Source organism: Erinaceus europaeus, chromosome 13 (assembly GCF_950295315.1).
Source record: "Erinaceus europaeus chromosome 13, mEriEur2.1, whole genome shotgun sequence".
Taxonomy (NCBI): domain Eukaryota; kingdom Metazoa; phylum Chordata; class Mammalia; order Eulipotyphla; family Erinaceidae; genus Erinaceus; species Erinaceus europaeus.
In genome coordinates this window covers 10,916,583-10,937,062 of record NC_080174.1, presented here as the reverse complement: position 1 = coordinate 10,937,062, position 20,480 = coordinate 10,916,583, and the positions used below count along the sequence as shown (strand labels likewise).

The 20,480-nt window shown below is 40.2% G+C and overlaps 1 protein-coding gene across 2 annotated transcripts in view; it reads right to left on the bottom strand.

The window, feature by feature from the left end:
- Nucleotides 1-20,480, bottom strand: part of SYNE1 (spectrin repeat containing nuclear envelope protein 1) — a 606,430-nt gene that overhangs the window by 358,856 nt on the left and 227,094 nt on the right. For both annotated transcript variants that reach the window (XM_060205315.1, XM_060205316.1), the window contains 7 exons: nt 19,994-20,147; nt 16,638-17,266; nt 13,120-13,299; nt 10,926-11,076; nt 10,451-10,609; nt 8,406-8,588; nt 4,736-4,837 (listed from right to left, as the gene is read on the bottom strand). In XM_060205315.1, coding sequence (XP_060061298.1) covers nt 4,736-4,837; nt 8,406-8,588; nt 10,451-10,609; nt 10,926-11,076; nt 13,120-13,299; nt 16,638-17,266; nt 19,994-20,147 — 1,558 coding nt within the window. The remainder of the gene's footprint in view (nt 1-4,735; nt 4,838-8,405; nt 8,589-10,450; nt 10,610-10,925; nt 11,077-13,119; nt 13,300-16,637; nt 17,267-19,993; nt 20,148-20,480) is intronic.

Here is a 20,480-nt window from a genome sequence, read left to right as displayed (position 1 = left end):
TGGATGGGTCTAACTAGAGCATATAAACCAAGTCTTATGTAATATCTAGTAAGCTATCTACCCCCAAAAATTTTCTGCTATTCCCTCTCTCCATTGATACCGGTCGTCTCTATAAGGAACAACAAAATAGACCCCTTTGTGGGCCCCACATAGGACCTTGCCCTCAACTTGGATCAGCAACAGTAGAGAATGTCCCATCCCCCAAAGGGATGATGGACAACATACTCTGCTACACCTGAGGAAGATGGGTCGATATTGGGGCAGCTTGGAATGTTCCTACCCATGACCACAGAATGTGAGCTCAGATCTACAAGGAAGCAGAGGTCACATAGGCTCCTAAGCTGAACATGGGCTCCAGAGCAAATCAAATTGATGTGGTTTACAGTCAACAATATTTATACCTCTTCCCCACATTAGGGAGCTACTCTCTTCCCTGATCCAGCTTTCTGTCCCTTTTCCAGCTATGACATCACCTCCCCAGACAATAACTTGGATCCACCTGCATATCAGATTTCAGGCTCAGGGGAAAAAAAAAAAAAAGCAAACTAGTATAGCTACAGGCCCTTTGAAATATAACTAAAATATGCCTACCAGCTATCTACAAAATGGAGGACCCCACACCCCAACACTTCATCTGCACTATTCCAGTCTTTAGGTCCATGATTGTTCAACAGTTTTGTTTGGCTTTGTATGTTAACTCAATTTTCAGCCACCAGGTTCCAGATGCTAGCGTGATGCTGACCAGACTTCGCTGGACAGACAACTCCACCAATGTGTCCTGGAGCTCTGCTTCCCCAGAGCCCCACCCTACTAAGGAAAGAGAGAGGCAGGCTGGGAGTATGGATCAACCAGTCAACACCCATGTTCAGCGGGGAAGCAATTACAGAAGCCAAACCTTCTACCTTCTGCATCCCACAATGACCTTGGGTCCATACTCCCAGAGGATTAAAGAATAGGAAAGCTATCAGGGGAGGGTATGGGATATGGAGATCTGGTGGTGGGAACTGTGTGAAGTTGTATCCCTCTTATCCTATGGTTTTGTTAATGTCTCCTTTTTTAAATAAATAAAAAAAGAAAAAAAAGAAATCTGCTGTAAAGTAAGCACACACCATGGGGGCTCTCTTTTGGGTAACCTTTGCATATATGAAAGTTTACTAACTTCTACCCACACACCCTAACGTTAGCTATTGAACTACACAACCTCTATATTCATCATAGATACCTGTAAGTGGAGCAGGGGGTCTGTGGGTGAGGGTCAGCAATAGGACCTCTTTATATTTAGGTGGAGACCACAGTCTGCGACTCATACTAGAAGCCACCCGTAGTTCTGGTTTTCGGTCTGAGTCCAGCTAATTGAGAAGCTGTAATGGTGACAGTAGCTCTTTTCCTGAAAGCCTTTCAATGGGTACAGCAGCTTCTGCTCCTAGGCCATTTTTGGTCTCATCACACTGCCATAATGGTTGTCACTGTGTACTTCCCCTGGGGATCTCTTTTTATTGTCCCCAGATAATATTTGTGTAGTTTCAATATAGCCAATTAGTCCTCAAATTACCAATGTAATTGGAAACAAGATTCTAGGACTTCCTGCTTTGCAGGCAGCCTTGGCCTGCCCCACACTTTGTAAGGCAGCAGACTTGACTTCGCGTCCTCCAAATAATCATTTATTTTTAAAGTGCTGTTTACTTATTGGGTAGAGATGAAGAGAAATCAAGAGGGGGAGAGAGACGGGTGAGAGACGAGTAGAGAGCGACACCTGCAGCACTGCTTCATCACTCATGAAGCTTCTCCCCTGCAGAAGGAAACTAAGGGACTGAACCCAGGTCTTTGAGCATGGTAACAAGTGTGTTGTACCAGCTGCACCACCACCCTGTTCCCCTCTGTCAGTAGTTCCAGTAAAACCTTTCTCCTTAGGTTGCAGGAAGGTGCAAGCCTGCCATCTATCTTCCCTGAGACAGAGAAAGTGTGTGTGAGAGAGAAAGAGACAGAGAGAAAAGGGTGAGAGAACCACAGATCCTCAAACAGTATCACTTTATTCAATGGTGTTTTTGTTATCTTGTTCACGAAGAAAAAGAAGATGGATTCCCAGTGAAAACACCATCCGGATGTATCTGCTACATTCTTCCCCTCCCATTCATGGCGTCTCTCTGGAAGCTCCAGCTTCCTCTCTCATCTCAGAGCTGCGCACCTCAGGCTCACTGGGTCCCACTTGTCCCTGAGAAGCTGGGAGCCCACCCCCACCCCATCTGCCCTGGACTAGTTGGTCAGGACAATGAGTGAGGGAATAAGTGAATACATGACCACAGACAACTGTTTCATATTAGAAATGTTTGGGGTCCCGGACTTTCAGGAGGCACAGCCATGGAAAAAGTAAGGGTGGAAAGTCCAGACTCTCCCAGAAAACGACAAATATCTACAACTCTTGATCTTAACAAACCTCACCACCAAAGCTCAGACGTCCCCAGAAGCACTGCAGCCACCCAAGTTGCAGACGCTACTATGATTCCATCCTGACTTCCCTGAACAGATGATTTCACCAATGTGCCCTGGAACCTTACCTCTCCAGCTCCCTACTCCGCTAGGGAAGGATAGAAACAGGCTGGAGGTATGGATCGACCTAACAATGCCCATATCCAGTGAAGAAGCCAGAAGAAGCAACCTCTCTCCTTCTGCACCCCATAAAGAATTTTGATCCAGGGGTCGGGCGGTGGTGCAGTGGGTTAAACGCACCTGGCGCAAAGCGCAAGGACTGTCGTAAGTTCGAGCCCCCGGCTCCCCACCTGCAGGGGAGTTGCTTCACAGTCTGCGAAGCAGGTCTGCAGGTGTCTATCTTTCTCTCCCCCTCTCTGTCTTCCCCTCCTCTCTCCATTTCTCTCTGTCTTATCCAACAATGAACAACATCAACAATGGCAATAATAATAACCACAACGAGGCTACAACAACAAGGGCAACAAAAGAGGGAAAAATGGTCTCCAGGAGCAGTGGATTCATGGTGCAGGCACTGAGCCCAGCAATAACCCTGGAGAGAAAAAAAAAAAAAAAGAATTTTGATCCATATTCCCAGAGGCATAAACAATAGGGAAGTTTCCAATGGAGGGGATGGGACACGGAATTCCGGTGGTGAAAACTGTATAGAATCACATCAATCCCTATTACAATTATTCCCCTTACAATTTTGCAAGTCAATATTAAATAACTAATTAAAAGAAAGAAAAAGAAATGTTTGGAGTTTTTAGTTAGATATTTGATGATATGTTTGTGACCAGAAATATGCCATAACAGCTTAATCCTCATTTCTAGCAACTCATTTATGGTTAAAATGCTCTTATAAAACACTTCACTTACAGTTCCAACTTTTCCTTTATCCTCTTTATCATTTTATTGAGGGGGGTCACCCACTCCTGACTTAGTTCTAGTTTCTAAGAAGCCCCAGGAGTGGACAACAATAGCTTCTCACTAAATATAGCCTCCATCTCTACTCTATAAATAAAGTCAACTGGTGCCTATTTATGTCCTTGACATAGTGACACTCACAAGTTATCTTTGTAGTTTTGTTCATGATCAGAACCAATTTTTACATGCATTTGTAATATGTATTTATATAACACAGTATTTTCTGTGGTCAGATCTGTTTTATATATGCAATTTATATGTAAATTTGTTCAACAGGACTTTAATGCTCCAAGCCACCTTTTTTGAAACAACAGAAAGAGAGAGAGAGAGAGAGAGAGAGAGAGAGAGAGAAACAACACCAAATCTTCCCCAGTATGGCTCCAGCCCACACAGTATACATGACAAAGCAGGTGAACTATCTAGCTGAGCTGTAAGTCTACTTTAAAGATAAGTATCACTTTAAACTTTTTGTAGGGGTGGGCATCAGTGGGGCTTTAATACTCTAGGCTAATTTTTTTTATTGCTTGTTTTATTTTTTCTCATGAGGTTAATGGTTTGTGAAATAGCTGTTGGCACATGGGTACAACTGTTTATCTCACAACGATAAGTGTCTGCAAAGCATTCTCACTTTCCAAATAATGTCCATCATTGCGTGTCAGTACCTGAAAGCTACCTTACCCCATCCATCTCCTTGCCCTCCTTCCCCAGAGCCCTTTGCTTTGGTGCAATGCAACAAAACAGACAGAGTGAGAGAAAGGGAGGGAGAGAGGGAAAGACACAATAGCACCAAAGCTTTCCCCATTGTGCCCGAAGCTGGGCTTGAATCTGTAAAGTAGGGATCCTCCCAAGTTAACTATCTTGCCAGCCCTACACATGTAATCTATTTGTACTTTAATCTAATAAATACAGAAGACATATTTATATAAAGTATAAAGACACATAATATTTTAAATATCTTACATGCAGTTCATATAAAATACGAAGATTATATATACACACACTATTTTGATCTAGAGTCTAGTTTGTAGTGCTCTTATTATTGCCACCAATAATAAGAGTACTACAAACTAGACTGTCCCTGAGGTTCTGTGTCTGTACAATAGATCCACTGCTCCTGGCAACCATTGTAAAAACTCTTTCTTCTATTTGATAGGACAGAGAGAAATTGAAGGAGGAGATAAAAAGAGTGAGAAGGGAAGAGAAGCACCTGAAGCCCAGGAAGCTTCCCCCCCACAGGTGAAGGCAGGAGGCTGGAACCTGGGTCTCTGCACATGGTAACATGTGTGTGCTCAACCAGATTTACCACCATCCAGTAGTTTTTTTTTTTTACGAAATGAACACTTACCTGAAGGTCTGGTGGTGTTTCTGGATTCTTGGTTAATTCTTTAAGATCATTCACTTTAGAATGAAGTTCTTCCAGTCTCAGAGCTTTGCTTTTAACTTCAGACTGTCAAAACCAAAGACACAGGGGAACTAAAAGATTATTCAAAACACTGGCATTCTATATTTGGCAGTTAGTAATTTTATTTCATCTCTAAAGGCCTCTACTTTAACTCAGGGTAAAAAAAAAATTAGTCTCTTTTCATTCTCTGAAAGATGATTTTGTTTATGAATGTGGGGAAATGTCACCACTAACGTTCAAATGGAATGTGAGGGAGTACATGGATGTTTCTTTCCCACCTGATTTTACTGGAGAAAAATCTGGAAAATATTAAACACTGACCAAAAGTCTTGAGTCACTGGAAATTTTCAATAGACTAACTGTCATTTCCTCATTAGCATTCACACTACTGGTTACTGTGGCAGCATTGAACTATTCAAAGCAAATATACATCTAAACGTCTACTGTAGACTATAAGAAACATTTCAAACACAATTTTATAAGATGTTAAAGCAGGAAGTAGATTAGTTAGGAAATTGATATCAACAGTTTTTTTTTTTTTTTTTCTGTTGTTTGTACCAACACTTAAACGAACAGTTGAAAGACCAAACAGGCAAATCAGATGTTTGTAACCTTCACTAGTTATTTGGGGCTCTTACACTATTCCTCTTGGTTTTAATTGCAGTATTTTTGTCATCAGGGGGACTTCACTGATATGGGTCAACTTTGCAAATAGAAAAGAAAAGACAGTGACAGAGAGACAGAGGGAGAGAGGCAAAGACACAATGGCACCAAAGTTCCTTCCAATGCAGTGGGGACCCTAACCCTAACCTGGCTTACACACACGAAGACAAGGAGGCAGCCACCCTCCTTGGTTTGCTACCTTGCTAATCTTTTTCTTTCTTTTAACATTTTTTCCTTTATTGGGGGGAATTGTTTTATAGTCGCCAGTAAATGCAATAGTTTGTACATGCATAATATTTCTCAGTTTTCTTTCTTTTTTAAAAAAATTTCTTTATTGGGGAATTAATGTTTTACATTCAACAGTAAGTACAATAGTTTGTACATGCATAACATTTCCCAGTTTTCCATATAACAATACAACCCCCACTAGGTCTTCTGTCATCCTTTTTGGACCTGTACTCTCCCCATCACCCACTCCAGAGTCTTTTACTTTGGTGCAATACACCAACTCCAGTTCAGGTTCTACTTGTGTTTTCTCTTCTGATCTTGTTTTTCAACTTCTGCCTTTGAATGAGATCATCCCATATTCATGCTTCTGTTTCTGACTTATTTCACTTAATATGATTTCTTCAATCTCCCCCTTGCTAACCTTTAAATGTGTCTTAAATTATTTATTTGATAGAGGAATCGATGTGGAAGGGGGAGAAAGAGAGTGAGACAAAGACACCTGCAGCACTGCTTCACCACTCTTGAAGCTTCTCCTCTGCAGGTGGAGAGCAGGGATTTAAACCGAAGTTCTTGAACACAGTAATATGTATGCTCAACCAGAATATACCATCATCCAGCCTCTAGATATGGCATTTTTAAGTGAATACCGACAAGACTCCAGATTGGTTCCTTCCAGAAAGGCATGAACCTCCCCATTAAGATGTGATAAACTGTTAGACCCACTGACCTTTCCCTAGGAGCAGCCTATGAAACCAAGGAGGCATACCTTCCCACTCCACTTCATTTTCTGCCCGGTGACCATCATGACACTGTCAGGCCCTGGGTTGGATCTGATTCACAGACTTAATTGACTGAGGTACTACACAGACATGGCCATTAAAAATCCCACTCCAGGGAGTTGGGCAGTAGCGCAGCGAGTTAAGTGCATGTGGCACAAAGCACAGGGACGGGCATAAGGATCCCGGTTAAAGCCCCTGGCACCCCACCTGCAGGGAGTCACTTCACAGGCAGTGAAGCAGGTCTGCAGGTGTCTAGCCTTCTCTCCCCTCTCTGTCTTCTCCTCCTCTCTCCACTTCTCTCTGTCCTATCTAACAACAATGACATTAGTAACAACAATAACTACAACAACAATAAAAAAACAAGGGTAACAAAAGGGAAAATGAATAAATAAATAAATATAAAATCCCACTTTTGTGAGTGACTGATCCTAGAAATAATGAGCCTAAGACTGCCTTCCTGGATTTCAGAAATCAAGAGGAGTCTTCTGCACACAGGTTTTGCTAAGATGGAGCCCTGTCCCCCTTTAAAAAAAAAAGCAAGCCGCCTTTTGAGGCTTTTACCATCTTTCTAAGCTACAGAATGATGGCCCTGCACACGGAGTTGGGAGAGATGCAAGGTAGCTAGCTGGTAGTTCACAGTATTTCCACTATATAGATAGAATAGATGTCCATCACTCTAGAGCCCTAGAAAGTAACAATGTGTAGAATAGTGACTATAAAACAATTTACCACTGCATTTAATGTAATTCATTTAAAGATGAATTTCTATACAAGCCAATGTTTGAGAAATCTGTTGATTTTATGGGAGAGTCCAGAGCAACACTTCAGCATGTGGGATACTGGTGATCAAACTCAGCCTCATATGTATATTATTCACTAAGCCCCCTCCCTGTTTGCTGCAACTCAATCTTGAAAAACAAACAAACAAAAAAGGACATGTTATATGTACCCTCATGTTCAAAGATAAATTACTGAGAATAGTCAACATATGGAAGTAACCAAAATGTCTACTGACTGGGTAAAGCAGGTATGGGACACAGACTCAATGAAGTCTAGATATAATTTAAAAAGATACTGTGCCCTCCATGACAAACTGGTTGGAACTAGGTATGATTATACTTAATGAAGTAAAGAAGTGAAAGACAACTACAGTATGTGAAATCTAGACATTTGAAACACATTGTCAACTTGTCTCTAAAGACCTTGGGAGAGTGGTCTGGGAAGATGGTGCAGTGGATAAAGCATTGGACTCTCAAACAAGAGGTCCCGAGTTCAACCCCTGACAGCACATGTACCAGACTCCTTCTCTCTCTCCTCTTATCTTTCTCATAAATAAAATCTTAACAAAAAATATAAAAAACTATACCCCTATTATCTTATAATACTGTAAATCACTATTAAATCACTAATATAAATATCTTTTTAAAATGATCATGTTTAACATTTAATAGGAAAAATTCCTGAACATTTAAAAAAAATTTTATATTTATTTACTTATTCCCTTTTTTGTTGCCCTTGTTGTTTTATTGTTGTAGCTATTATTGATGTCATTGCTGTTGAGTAGGACAGAGAGAAATGGAGAGAGAAGGGGAAGACAGAGATGGGGAGAGAAAGACAAACATCTGCAGACCTGCTTCAACGCCTGTGAAGCGACTTCCCTGCAGGTGGGGAGCCGGGGGCTTGAACCGGGGTCCTTAAGCCAGTCCTTACGCTTTGCACCACCCGCGCTTAACCCGACTCCCAAAATTCCTGAACATTAACTAGTGACTTTTAAAGGTGGTCCAAGCTTTACTATAGTACCCACCATCATCTGAACTACAATATTAAATTATCATCCACTGCCTATTCAGCTTTTAAAGTCATTGCAAAAGCAGACACTTTTCCTTTCCCATTCTAGCCAGGGACATGCTCAAAGCTTACATTTACAAGTACAGTCAATTTACCTCAAATTCTTTAAGAAAATGTTCTGTTTGGAGGCTGTTGTTCAGGTTGCTGATACTTTCAGTCAGCTGTGGAACGGAGCTGTTCGACCACCTGTCAATCTCATCTTTCCCAGAGAGCACATCATCCCAGATGGATAGGCTGACCCTCAGCCTATCCATGTTTCCTTCGATCTTCTCTGACACCTGGAGTTAAAAACAGAAGCTGGATGTATCACTGACGCTTGGAACCTTCAAGGTGTCCCTCACATGCGTACAAAAAGCGTTCATTATTCCTTAATCAGTGTAGTAGATAGCTTAAAAAACCTTACAAAATCATTATAAACTAATCACTGAACTCTAATAAATGCTATATATATTGTTTCTACCACTGGGAAAACTGATTTAATTTCTTTTTTATTATTATTATTATTATTTTTTAATATTTATTTTATTTATTTATTCCCTTTTGTTGCCCTTGTTTTTTTTTTATTGTTGTAGTTATTATTGTTGTTGTCGTTGTTGGATAGGACAGAGAGAAATGGAGAGAGGAGGGGAAGACAGAGAGGAGGAGAGAAAGATAGACACCTGCAGACCAGCTTCACCGCCTGTGAAGCGACTCCCCTGCAGGTGGGGAGCCGGGGTTCGAACCGGGATCCTTATGCCGGTCCTTGTGCTTTGCGCCACCTGCGCTTAACCCGCTGCGCTACAGCCCGACTCCCCTGATTTAATTTCTGAGACATTCAAGTTTCATTTGTAAATTAGGGAACTGATAACAGCAGGTCCATTGAAATTTCCTAAAACATAAATCACAACGACTGGATTCAACAAGAAGAGGTTTATTTGGGGCAATGAAGCAATAATTTCTTTCTTTCTTTATTTACTTTCTTCTTATTTTTTTTTTTTTTGCCAGAGCATTGCTCAGCTCTGGCTTATGGAGATGAAGGGGACTGAACCTGGGACCTCTGAGCCTCAGGCATGAGAGTCTTTTTGCATAACCATTATGCCATCTCTTTGCCCTTGCATTTTTTTCTTTAAGTAGCATTATAAGCACTATAATTGTAATACTGAGATGTAAACATGGACATTGGGTTTAAGCATATTTATAAAAAAGTAAGTGCACATGTGATTGGCCAACTTTTGATGTTTGAAACAAAGCAGTGGAGACTGGGTGACAAGGTACCTGGTTGAATGTACATGTTATTGTGCCCAAGGGTCAGAGCTCAACCTCCTAGTCTCCGCTTGCTGGGGAGGGGGGGTTGATAAGTGTCGAAGCGGTGCTGCAGGTGTGTCTCTTTGCCCCTCACTACCTCCCTCTTCTCTCTCAATTCATCTCTATAAATTAATAAATCTGTAAACAGCAGTCCTTGCCATATAATAAAGCATTCGTGCGTTTGCTCTTTCCACACAATTCCTTCTGAAAGTGGGAGTATATACATTTCCCTGCAATTATTTAACTACCATATACAAATATAAATGCCTGACTTTAGTGATTTAGTGTAAAGGAACACACTGTAAGTTAAAATTCTGAATCTAGATATTAATAATAGAGGTACAATGGGTTCACTAATTTTGAACTGGGAATAATATAAAATATGTGTAAATTCAGATGCAGAACCCTATAAAATCAAGTGACTTATTTCATGGTATAACCCAAGGCTATAAGTAACAGAATCCAATACATTTCAATAAAATATGGCCGTCTTTTACTTTACCCTACTAGCATCAACGTATGACAATAAGTACAATGTTTATACATTATTTTGCCCTTATAACTCTAGAATTTTCAGGGGGAAAATACTTAGTTTTTCAATTTAAAACAGAAAAAAATTCTGTGAAGTTCTAGAAAGCCTGCCAAGTAAATGTGACTGTTTCCAAATTTATGGAGACACAATTTTCTTCCCAGTACTACTTCGCTTCTCTGCTTAACATTCAAGTAAAATCCACTCAGAATAAAAGTGGCATCCACAAATAATATTTTGATCCAAGACATTACTTTGACCCTAAACACAGTGGAGACACGTTTGGTTGTTAAGTAATCCTGAGAATCCCAGGTGAGATCATCTTACGTCAAGCCATTTGTCCACAGTACTCTCCATGTCTGTTTTCACCAAGATGAAATCACTACTGTGAATTTTTTTCAACTCAGATAACAATTGTTTTCCTTTACTGGTAAAGTTATCCAGTTCTTTCTGCTTATTGGCCATTGCATTCTTGGCAGTTTCATGCTGTGAATATAAATTGTTTCTTTGATTAGTGAAAGAAATCAATGGGAAGCCAAGAGTCTCAGGTCATTTGATACTAAGACATCTTAAACATGTACATGCTTGGTCTTCTGCAGAAACCACTTGTATTAATGAACTATATATAAGATAATTTCCCTAAGTTACTAGAATTCTAAGTTATCAGTTGTCTTAAGAAGTAATGGATTTGGCAGCAGGATTATCTATATCTAAGTATATGGACATGTGTTACACAGATACTGTGTTGTGGATCAAAAAGCCAGATTCTCTAAGGTAGCCTAACACATTTTGTAATTATTACCTTGGACAAAATCCACTTAAGATCCTCTTGATCTTTTATAGTAGTTCTGATATCAATCACATTGCTGGCATTTTCTAAGACTTTGGATATAGCTGATTTCCAGTTTTGATATTCTCTCACTAGGTCAATAAGTCCACAGCATTGGCCCTGGCTGTAATTATAAAAAAAAATAGATCACTTATTATAGTATATTAAGAAAGTAAAGAGACACCTATGACTGAACCAGGTATATAACTGTGAACCAGGTACACAATTATGCTCACCAGTGGATGCTAGAATCAAAAATAAAAGCATTTTTTCCACCTGCTGAGTCAACTCAATTTAATGCTAACATCCAAAGTGTTCTCTAAGAGTGAAGTCTATGAAAATAAAATCCATGACTGGGGCCAGGTGGTAGCTCATTTGGTTAAGCACATGACAGCATGCACATAGACTCCAGTTTGAAGCCTTGGTCCCCACTTGCAGGAGGAAAGAAAGCTTCATGAGTGGTGAAGCAGGGCTCTGTCTCTCAGCTTTCTACTTCCATCCTGTTCATTTCAGTTTCTCTCTGTCTCTCCCCAATAAGTAAAGAAAGTATTAAAAATAAATAAGATCTTTAAAAACATAATCCAAGTCCTCAGTGGCAAGCAAAGATGCAAATAAGTTTGGGGCAACTTAAGCTCACATAAATCTCACCAAATTTTCACTGTATGATTATGTGTGTGATTTCTTCACTCCATAATTGAGTATGTTGAGAGGGAACAAAACAAAAACAAAAATTTCAAACAATGAACAAAGCTAAACAAAGAAAAGCAAACTAAGCCACTGTTCAGTAATTAAGCACATATGAGCCTTTCTGTTTCAGTGATACAAGTTTCCTTCCTTCCTTCCTTCCTTCCTTCCTTCCTTCCTTCCTTCCTTCCTTCCTCCCTCCCTCCCCCTTCCTTCCTTCTTTCCTTCCTTCCTTCTTTCTTTCTTTCCTTCCTTCCTTTCTTCCTTCCTCCCTCCCCTCCTTCCTTCCTTCCTTCCTTCCTTCCTTCCTTTCTTTCTTTCTTTCTTTCTTTCTTTCTTTCTTTCTTTCTTTCTTTCTTTCTTTCTTTCTTTCATTTTTTGCCTCCAGGGCTATTGCTGGGGCTTGGTGCCTACACTATGATTCCACTGCTCCTGGAGGCCATTTTCCCCCATTTTGTTGCCCTAGTTGTTGTCATTATTATTGTTTTTGTTATTGCTGTTGTTGTTGCTGGATAGGATAGAGAGAAATTGAGAGGGAGACAGAGAGGGGCAGAGAAAGAAAGACACCTGCAGAATGTTTCACCGCCAGTGAAGTGGGTGGGGAGCTGGGGGCTTCAATCGGGATCCTTACACCAGTCTTTGCAAAGTGTGCTTAGCTCACTGTGCTACTGCCTGATCCCCGATACAAATTTTCATTATATCAACATAAGTCTCCTGATTATTGTCAAAAGAAGATAATTTCTGATAATAGAAGCAAAATATTTTTGAACATGCAATTCTGTATCTAGGAATCTTAGAAAGAGATAATACTAAGAGTTAGGTAAGATAATATTTTTCACATTGTTATTTATAACTATAGAAGATATAAAAACAAAATGTTAATGGATTTATATTTTTAATAATTAAAAAACTCAGATTGTTGTTATTTCTTTCTGCCACCAGGGTGATCACCGGGACTCAATGTCTGCATGATGACTTGACCATTCCTAGCAGTCACTGCTCCCCCTTTTTCTTATTTTTCTATAGAAATGAAAGAGAGAGAGAGACTAGTATGATAGAGAGGGAGAGAGAATGGAAGTGAAAGAGACAAAAGAGAAATAGAAACCTCTATGGCACTGCTCCTCTGTTTATGAAGCTTTCTCCCTATAGTTGGGGGCAGGGGATTAAACCTTGAAGGTAGGTTCTCACACACTGCAATGCCTGAGCCCTGCTGGGTAAGCCACCACCTGGCCCCATGTAACTGTGTATGAAAGTGCTGAATTTCATGCAGAATATTACTGAAAGGCAATTTTCTCAATAAAATTCTGTAGGAGTAAGTTTTTCATATTACGAGAGACATAGAATACCTAAAATGGAAAAAAAACTGAATTATTGATCACACCAACACAAATGAACAGGTAGTGAATGATCCAATGTCACACACACACACACACACACACACACACAAAGCTAAAACAAAAAAACAAAGGTTCTTGTGACTTACTTTTCATGAATGAGTTTTTTGGTATCCTCCCAAGTGACGTCTAAGCGGTTTATCTCTCTGTCGACTTGAGGCGCAAAAGCTACGTCTCTCTGGGCAATCTGCTTAGCTTTGTCTTTCAGCCAGCAGAGTTCATGCTCGTGAGAATTCAGCTCGTCTTCCAGCTGATTAAAGACTCTCAACCTGTGAATTAAATGATCATTTACTAAAGACAGTGAATCGCTATGACCTCCTCAGAGAGCATCACAACAGTTGATGTGTATCAACTGGAAAAGGTACCTTAAAAGTCGATTTTGCAAAACTCAGACTGTACCTCGGAAAACATGCAAAGTCATTAAGAAGTGCAAACTATTTGGGCCAGTGAAATGGCTTGTTTGGATAGCGCACTGCTTTGTGACCCAGGTCTAAGAGTGGCTTCTACAGCACTGAAGGATGCTGTGGTGCTGTGCATTGCTTCATTCCTGCTCTCTGCCTCTATCTGAGAAAAACAACAACAACAACAAACAACCATTCCCACTAGTCCCCTTCAACTATCTGGTAAGCTTGTGTTCCTTTTTCATTCACCTTTGATGGTGTAAGACCTTTAGGATTGGAGCTTGACTTGCTGGCAAAGTGAGTGAGTATTTATAACAAGATAATTGGCAGGAAATCCTGTAGCTCACCGAGACCAGGTGGTGGTGCACCTGATTAAGCACACATACGACAGTGTGCAAGGACCCAGTTTCAAGTCCCTCATCCCCAGCTGCAGGGGAAAGCTTCAGGAGAGATGAAGCAGGGCTCCCTCCCGGTATCGCTCTGTCTCTTTCCCTATCTATTCCTCCCCTCTCAATTTCTCTCTGTCTCTATTCAATAGTAAAGGATTAAAAACAAAATTAAAAAAAATCCTCTAAGTCATGAGGTCTAATTCATGTAACATAATAATAATAATAATAATGAGAGGCAATCATTATTTTATTCAAATAAGATCACTGTATTCTGTAGCGAATGCATTTTCCTTTTATTATTTCTTATTATCTTTATTTATTTATTGGATAGAGACAGCCAGAAATCAAGAAGGAAGAGGGTGATAGAGAGACACTTCAGCACTGCTTTGTCACTTGTAAAGCTTTCCCCCTGCAGGTGGGGACTGGGGCCTCGAACTCAGGTCCTTGTGCATTATAACATGTGCGCTCAACTGGGTGCACCACCCCCTACCTGACCCCCCTTTTCCTTTCTTTTTCTCTTTCTTTCTTTTCCACTTTTCTTTTTTTAATAAACACATTTTTCTTACTTTTCACAAGTATTTATTACATGTATGATGCTCCAGTTTTATAAAATAAATATAGATGAATGATACCCTTGAATTTCCCAAAGCAAAGCTAATAATCTGGCTATGTGTAGGTATTAGCTTTATTCCCACATGGCAATAAGTGGTGTGATTTACTCAAAGTATACAATGAAACACAAGCACGGCTGAGATGGAGCCCATCAATTAGATGCAACATTTGCCATGGTCTCTCTGTGAGGTGGGTGGATTAAATCTTTTCCTGCTTTGCCATACTTGAGTCCTCTCATTCTGTCCTTACTCTGAGGGCTATTTGTTTGTTTATTTATTTGTTTTGCTTTCCCAAAAGCTCTTCTCTTTTGAAAGTTCACTGTTAAACATGTCAGCTACCTCATTGTCCAAGAGAAGGCAGGTAACCTCAGGAACCATTATTCTCTATTAAGTAAAGCCTTTGCTTAGTGTTTGATTCTGGGTAAAAGGAAGTTAATGACAGTCATGTAGGTGGGGGCTCAACAGAACACTTATCAGTTACAGAGACCTTGAAGTTAATTTATCTCAGATGTCTCTTTGTCCTTGGGGTGGGAGGAGCACCAATTCCAAATGTGGAGAACATTCTACTAAAATGGGAAAATAGGGCTGAAAAGACTACAGTGTTAGAGGAAATTTTATTTTTCGAATTTCTTGCAGGAAAATAATGTCCTTGACACCTTCACTTCTCTCTCTTTATTACAGATCCGTCACTATTTTTTTTCCTTTCTAAAATCCATTTTTTTCTAAGTGATTTAATAGTTCATTACAAGACTGTAATAGGGGTATAGTTTTAAACCACTCCCACCAAAGTTCTGCCCTCCCTATACCCCCAATGGTAATCACCATAGATCTCCCACAGTCATAGTTATGGTTGACTATATAGATTTCAAGTTCATGTGTTTCAGTTCTCCATGTTGCATTTATGAGTGAAATCATCCCATAGTTAGTGGTCCCTATGTCTTCTTCCTTCTATGTAAGAGAAATCCCTTAGCTTCTCCTACATAGTCACAACGGAGACAGCCCAATTTTACTTAAACTCACTTCCCTGCCTTTTCCTCATCTCAGATCAAGAGTGGGGAGAGTCATTCTACCAAGATGGCTAGTTTTACTTTAAGGAGGTGGATACCTATATCAAATGGTGGTTTCTCACTTTACCCCAAGCTCTGGTGAGAAACCACCATTTGAGAGCTGCATCTATCATATATATATATATATATATATATATATATATATATATATATATATTCCCTTTTGTTGCCACTGTTGTTTTGTAGTTATTATTGTTGCTGTTATTGATGTCGTCATTGTTGGATAGGACAGAGAGAAGTGGAGAGAGGAAGGGAAGACAGAGAGGGGGAGAGAAAGACAGACACCTGCAGACCTGCTTCACTGCTTGTGAAGTGACTCCCCTGCAGGTGGGGAGCCGGGGGCTCAAACTGGGATCCTTATGCCAGTCCTTGCATTTTGCACCACCTGTGCTTAACCCACTGTGCTACCGTCCAACTCCTGAGACCTGCATCTATCTTTCTGTTTCTATAAATAAATAAATAAATATCACCAGGAATGGCAGATTTATGCAGGTACTGAGCTTCAACAATAACCCTGGTGGCAAGCTAATAATAATTAATATGATATATATTCTCATTGAAAGAACCAAGTGGCTTCTATATAGACTTTAAGAAAATTCTTAATGGAACCAAAGAGATTTTAGTACTTCTACATGCCAAATCTGACATTAATTCTGTCCTCAAACTATTTTTAAAAGAAGTTTCTAAGTATGATATTATGTCTAGCACAAAATTCAATTCCAGAACTAGATATATAGATATCTATATCAATGGATAGATATATAAATGATATATCTATAAATAGATATATAAATGATAAATGATGATAAACGGACAGTTCATACTAGTCAGACAGATAACTAGAACACAGATAGCTGACAGATAGGTAGATAGATGGGGCCAGGTGGTGTACCTGGTTGAGTGCATGTGTTACATTGTGCGAGGACCCAGGTTCAAGCCTCCAGTCCCCACCTGCAAGAGGGAAAGCTTTGCAAGTGGTGAAGCAGGACTGCAGGTATCTCTCTATCTTCCTCTCTATCACCCCCTCCTTGTCGATTTCTTGCTGTCTCTATCCAGTAAGTAAATAAAGATAATAATGATAATAACAAAAAGAAAGACAGATGCCAGAGACAGACAGGACAAACATCATCAAAGCGTACCTCTGCTGAAGAGCTTGGCGTGTAGGCTCTTTTAATCGCTCTCTGTCGGTCCGCTCTTCTATGTCCTCAATGCTCTTCAGCAGTTCCTCTTTCTGGTCTTGGAACGCCACCTTTAGTGTGGCCAGGGCATCTGCCTCGCTCTGCTTGCTTCCCAGAAGGTTCTGAATCCTCTCCAATTCCAAACCCAGGTGATCTGCGGTCGTCCTGCAGGAAGTCCTCTGCTCAGAGCTTCCACTCTTCAGGTGGTACTGGGCTTTGGCGAGGAGGCTGTCCAAGCTGATGGCACTGGACTCTAGAGCCTTCACATCCTGGATGGCACCACTGAGGTCCTTTGCTAAGAGATCAGACTGCTTCTTATTCATGCTCTGGGTCGCCTCCACCATTTGCCGCAGCTGGTGGAGAAGGCCTGACAGGGAGGCATGGCTCTGCAGGAACTCAGCCAGCTGGGCCAGGGCAACCTGCCTCCTCTCCACCACCTGGCTGGCCTCCTCGAACAGTTGGAAGCAGTCCTCTGCCTTGCCCTGCAGGAGATGCAGGTCCTCTGCCTGCCCCAGTGTGCATAGCCTGGCCAGGTGTCCCCTTAGACTCTGAAGCTCCCCCCTTTTGCTCTCGACTTCTGCTGTGTGGTCCTAAAACAGAAGGGAAGTGATTGGTTCCTCAGACATAGTCTCTACAGCATAGACACATGCCAAGATCTAAGGAGTCAGGATCTATCAATATGTTTAATTCCATGGATGGGCCAGGGGATAGCTCAGTGGGTAGCTGTGCATCTTACCAGGTATGAGACTCTGGGATGGAGGACCAGTTCCGTATGGGAACAGCATGGACTGTACCAAACGGAGCTCCGTGAACGCTAGATTAGTGTGTGAAGTCTCCCCTTCACTCTGCCCTCTCTCTGTTTCTCCCTCAATCCAACTTATCCAACATGTAAATAAGATAAAATAAAATAAAATGGAATAATCAGGGCATGTGTAAGGCCTGTGATTCATTCTCTGACATCACTTAAGGATAAAATTAAAGGGTTCTGTTTAATAAACTATTTGTCCTGCTCTATATTTCACTGCCTTTCAGCCACCAAGCTGCAGATGCTACCACGATGCCATCCTGACACTTCCCTGGGTAGACAACATCACCAATGTGTCATGGAACCTCACTTCCCCACTAGGGAAAGATAGAAACAGGTTGAGGATATGGATCTACCTGTTAATATCCACATTCAGTGAAGAAGCAGTGACAGAAGCCAGAGCTTCGACTTTGTGCACCCCATAAAGATCTTTGGTCCATACTCCCAGAGGGATAAAGAATAGGGAAGCTTCCAATGGAGGGAATGGGACACAGAATTCTGGTGGTGGGAACTGTATGGAATCGTACCCCTGTTATCTTGCAAAATATGTTTAACCATTATTAAATCACTAATACAAAAAAAAAAAAAAGAAAGAATACAATTAAAGAAACACAGTAGGGGGGCTGGGCGGTAGCACATTTGAATGAGTAGAAGGACTTGGGTTCAAGTTCCTGGTCCACACCTGCAGGGGAGAAGCATCTTGAGCTATGGAGCAATGCTGCAAGTATCATTCTCTCTCCCCCCCTTCCTCTCTCTCTCTCTCTCTCTCTCTCTTTCTCTCTCTTGTTTACACCCCTCTCAATCTCTCTGTCCTATCAAATAAAAGAAACAAAACAAAAGAAAAAACAAGAAATACAGTAGGTGGTGCAATGTTTTTTTTATTTAGTTCTTTCTTTTTAAAATATTTTATTTATTTATTAATGAGAGAAATAGGAGAGAAATAAAGAACCAGACATCACTCTGGTACATGTGCAGTCAGGGACTGAACTCAGGACCTCACGCTTGCACTTGAAAATAAAGTCTTGCAGTCCATTGTAAGTTTTATATATATTAATAAATAAATAAATAAATAAAATAAACAGAACTGGGCTTATAGCTTGATTTGTGTGCCTGAGGCTCCAAAGGTCACACTCATAACTAGATAAATAAGAAATGAATTAAAAAATACAAATTTATCCTCTGCTTCTCTACGAAGTGCAATTCTTAAAAAATAATTTCTAATCAGTTTTACAGGCCAAGAATCCAAGCTTTATATTCCAGCTTTGTTAGATTTGTAGCTCTCCATGTAACATTATGTGAAATGATGATTCAGAAGGGTAGAATATTCAGCTTGTAGGCATGATGTCCTAAATTCAATCCATGATGCTGTATATTTCAAAGGAATACACTGGTTCCTTCTCTCTCTTGTAAATAAATTTCTAAAGCAATTATGTAAGGGCAGGATGTGATATGAGAAATTACTTCTCCTTTGGCTAAAAACAACAAATCCAGCCTGGAATGAGTACTCAATGAATATTAAATATCTTATCACTAGATGCTATTACAAGGTTCTTATGAAGTTTATCTCTAAAATATAGATGTTCAGAAGAGAACTTCGAAGATGTTCTTTGGTACTGAGGATATGTATTCTCATTCTCTTTACTGACCTTGGAATCTATGCTAACTCCCCATTTACATGTATTTCCCCCTGTTACTTATCAGTATGATGTCAGTGTGATTAGATTACTCAAACTGCCAAAGAAGAACCCAGAGGGTCAGGTCTTTGGGCCAAGTAGTGGCGCACCTGGTTGAGCACACATGTTACAATGCACAAGGACCTAGTTTTGAGTGCCCGGTGCCCATATGCAGGGGGAAAGCTTTGTGAGTGGTAAAGCAGTACTCTGTCTCTCTTTCTCTCTATCTCCCCTTTCCCTTTCAATTTCTGTCTCTATTCAATAAATAAATAAATACATATAACCAAAAATTTAAAAAAGAAATCTCCCCTTCCTATCAGTCTCTAAATATCTCAGTACTCAATGGTCAATATCTAAAGTTTCAAATGTTTCTTACAATGTCAGGACAGATAAGATGCATAATTTGTAAAGAAGGAACATAAGTCATGGTTTCCAAATCACAATGAATAAGCTAAGTAGCAACCCAGAAAAGGCTAGACTGTTGCATTGCCAGAATTCAGCATTAGTTTTCAGTACGGGAACAAAACACACTGGGAAACTGGCAAGTGAAGATTCTTACCACTTCATCCTATTGTAGAAAGAGATTGTTTAACTTTCCAAAAAGCAGTGTCTTAAAGTGGCCGCCTATGTCCTCAGAAAGGCTTCTAGCTGCTTCATTTCTTTGTAGTACACTGTAGCTCAGTGATGATGATATTTATGTATGAATACAAACATAAATCCCTGCCAAGGTTTTGTTTTTTTTTTAACTTTTAAATGTTGCATCCCATTATAATCTGTGAATTGCCATTGTTTGTGAAGAAATTCTTCTTAGATCTTAAAAGAATTAAGATTAAACTTACCTTGTGCCGGGTAAGGGCTGCATGGTGGTCCACTAGGTTTATCTCTGAAGATGTTTGTAATTCACTGAGAAACATCTTCATCCAGACAGAAAAAGAAAGCAGCAATTCATCAAACTGCTGGTGTTCAGCCACCAGAGACTGGAGCAAATTAACCCTATGTGGAGAAATGGGTGAAAGGTCTCACAAAGGGACATGGAACAGTTATTGCTATGTTATAGGAAGCTTAACCAAGGGCAGATTTTGTGTTATCATGAAGACATGAGCCAAAACTCCTGAAAGTTTCTATTTGTTCTTCTTTGCGAACCTATTTCACCATGCCTCAGGCTCAAAAATGTTATGACCACCTAGCCTGCTGATCCTTGGAGGTATTTTCCTTTTATTTATTTATTTAGCACTGTAAGGGACCCTCTAACATGCTTAATTTCACCAGTCTGACCTTCCCTTTCTTTTAATTTCACACATATAGATAAAGAGATGAAAAGAGAGA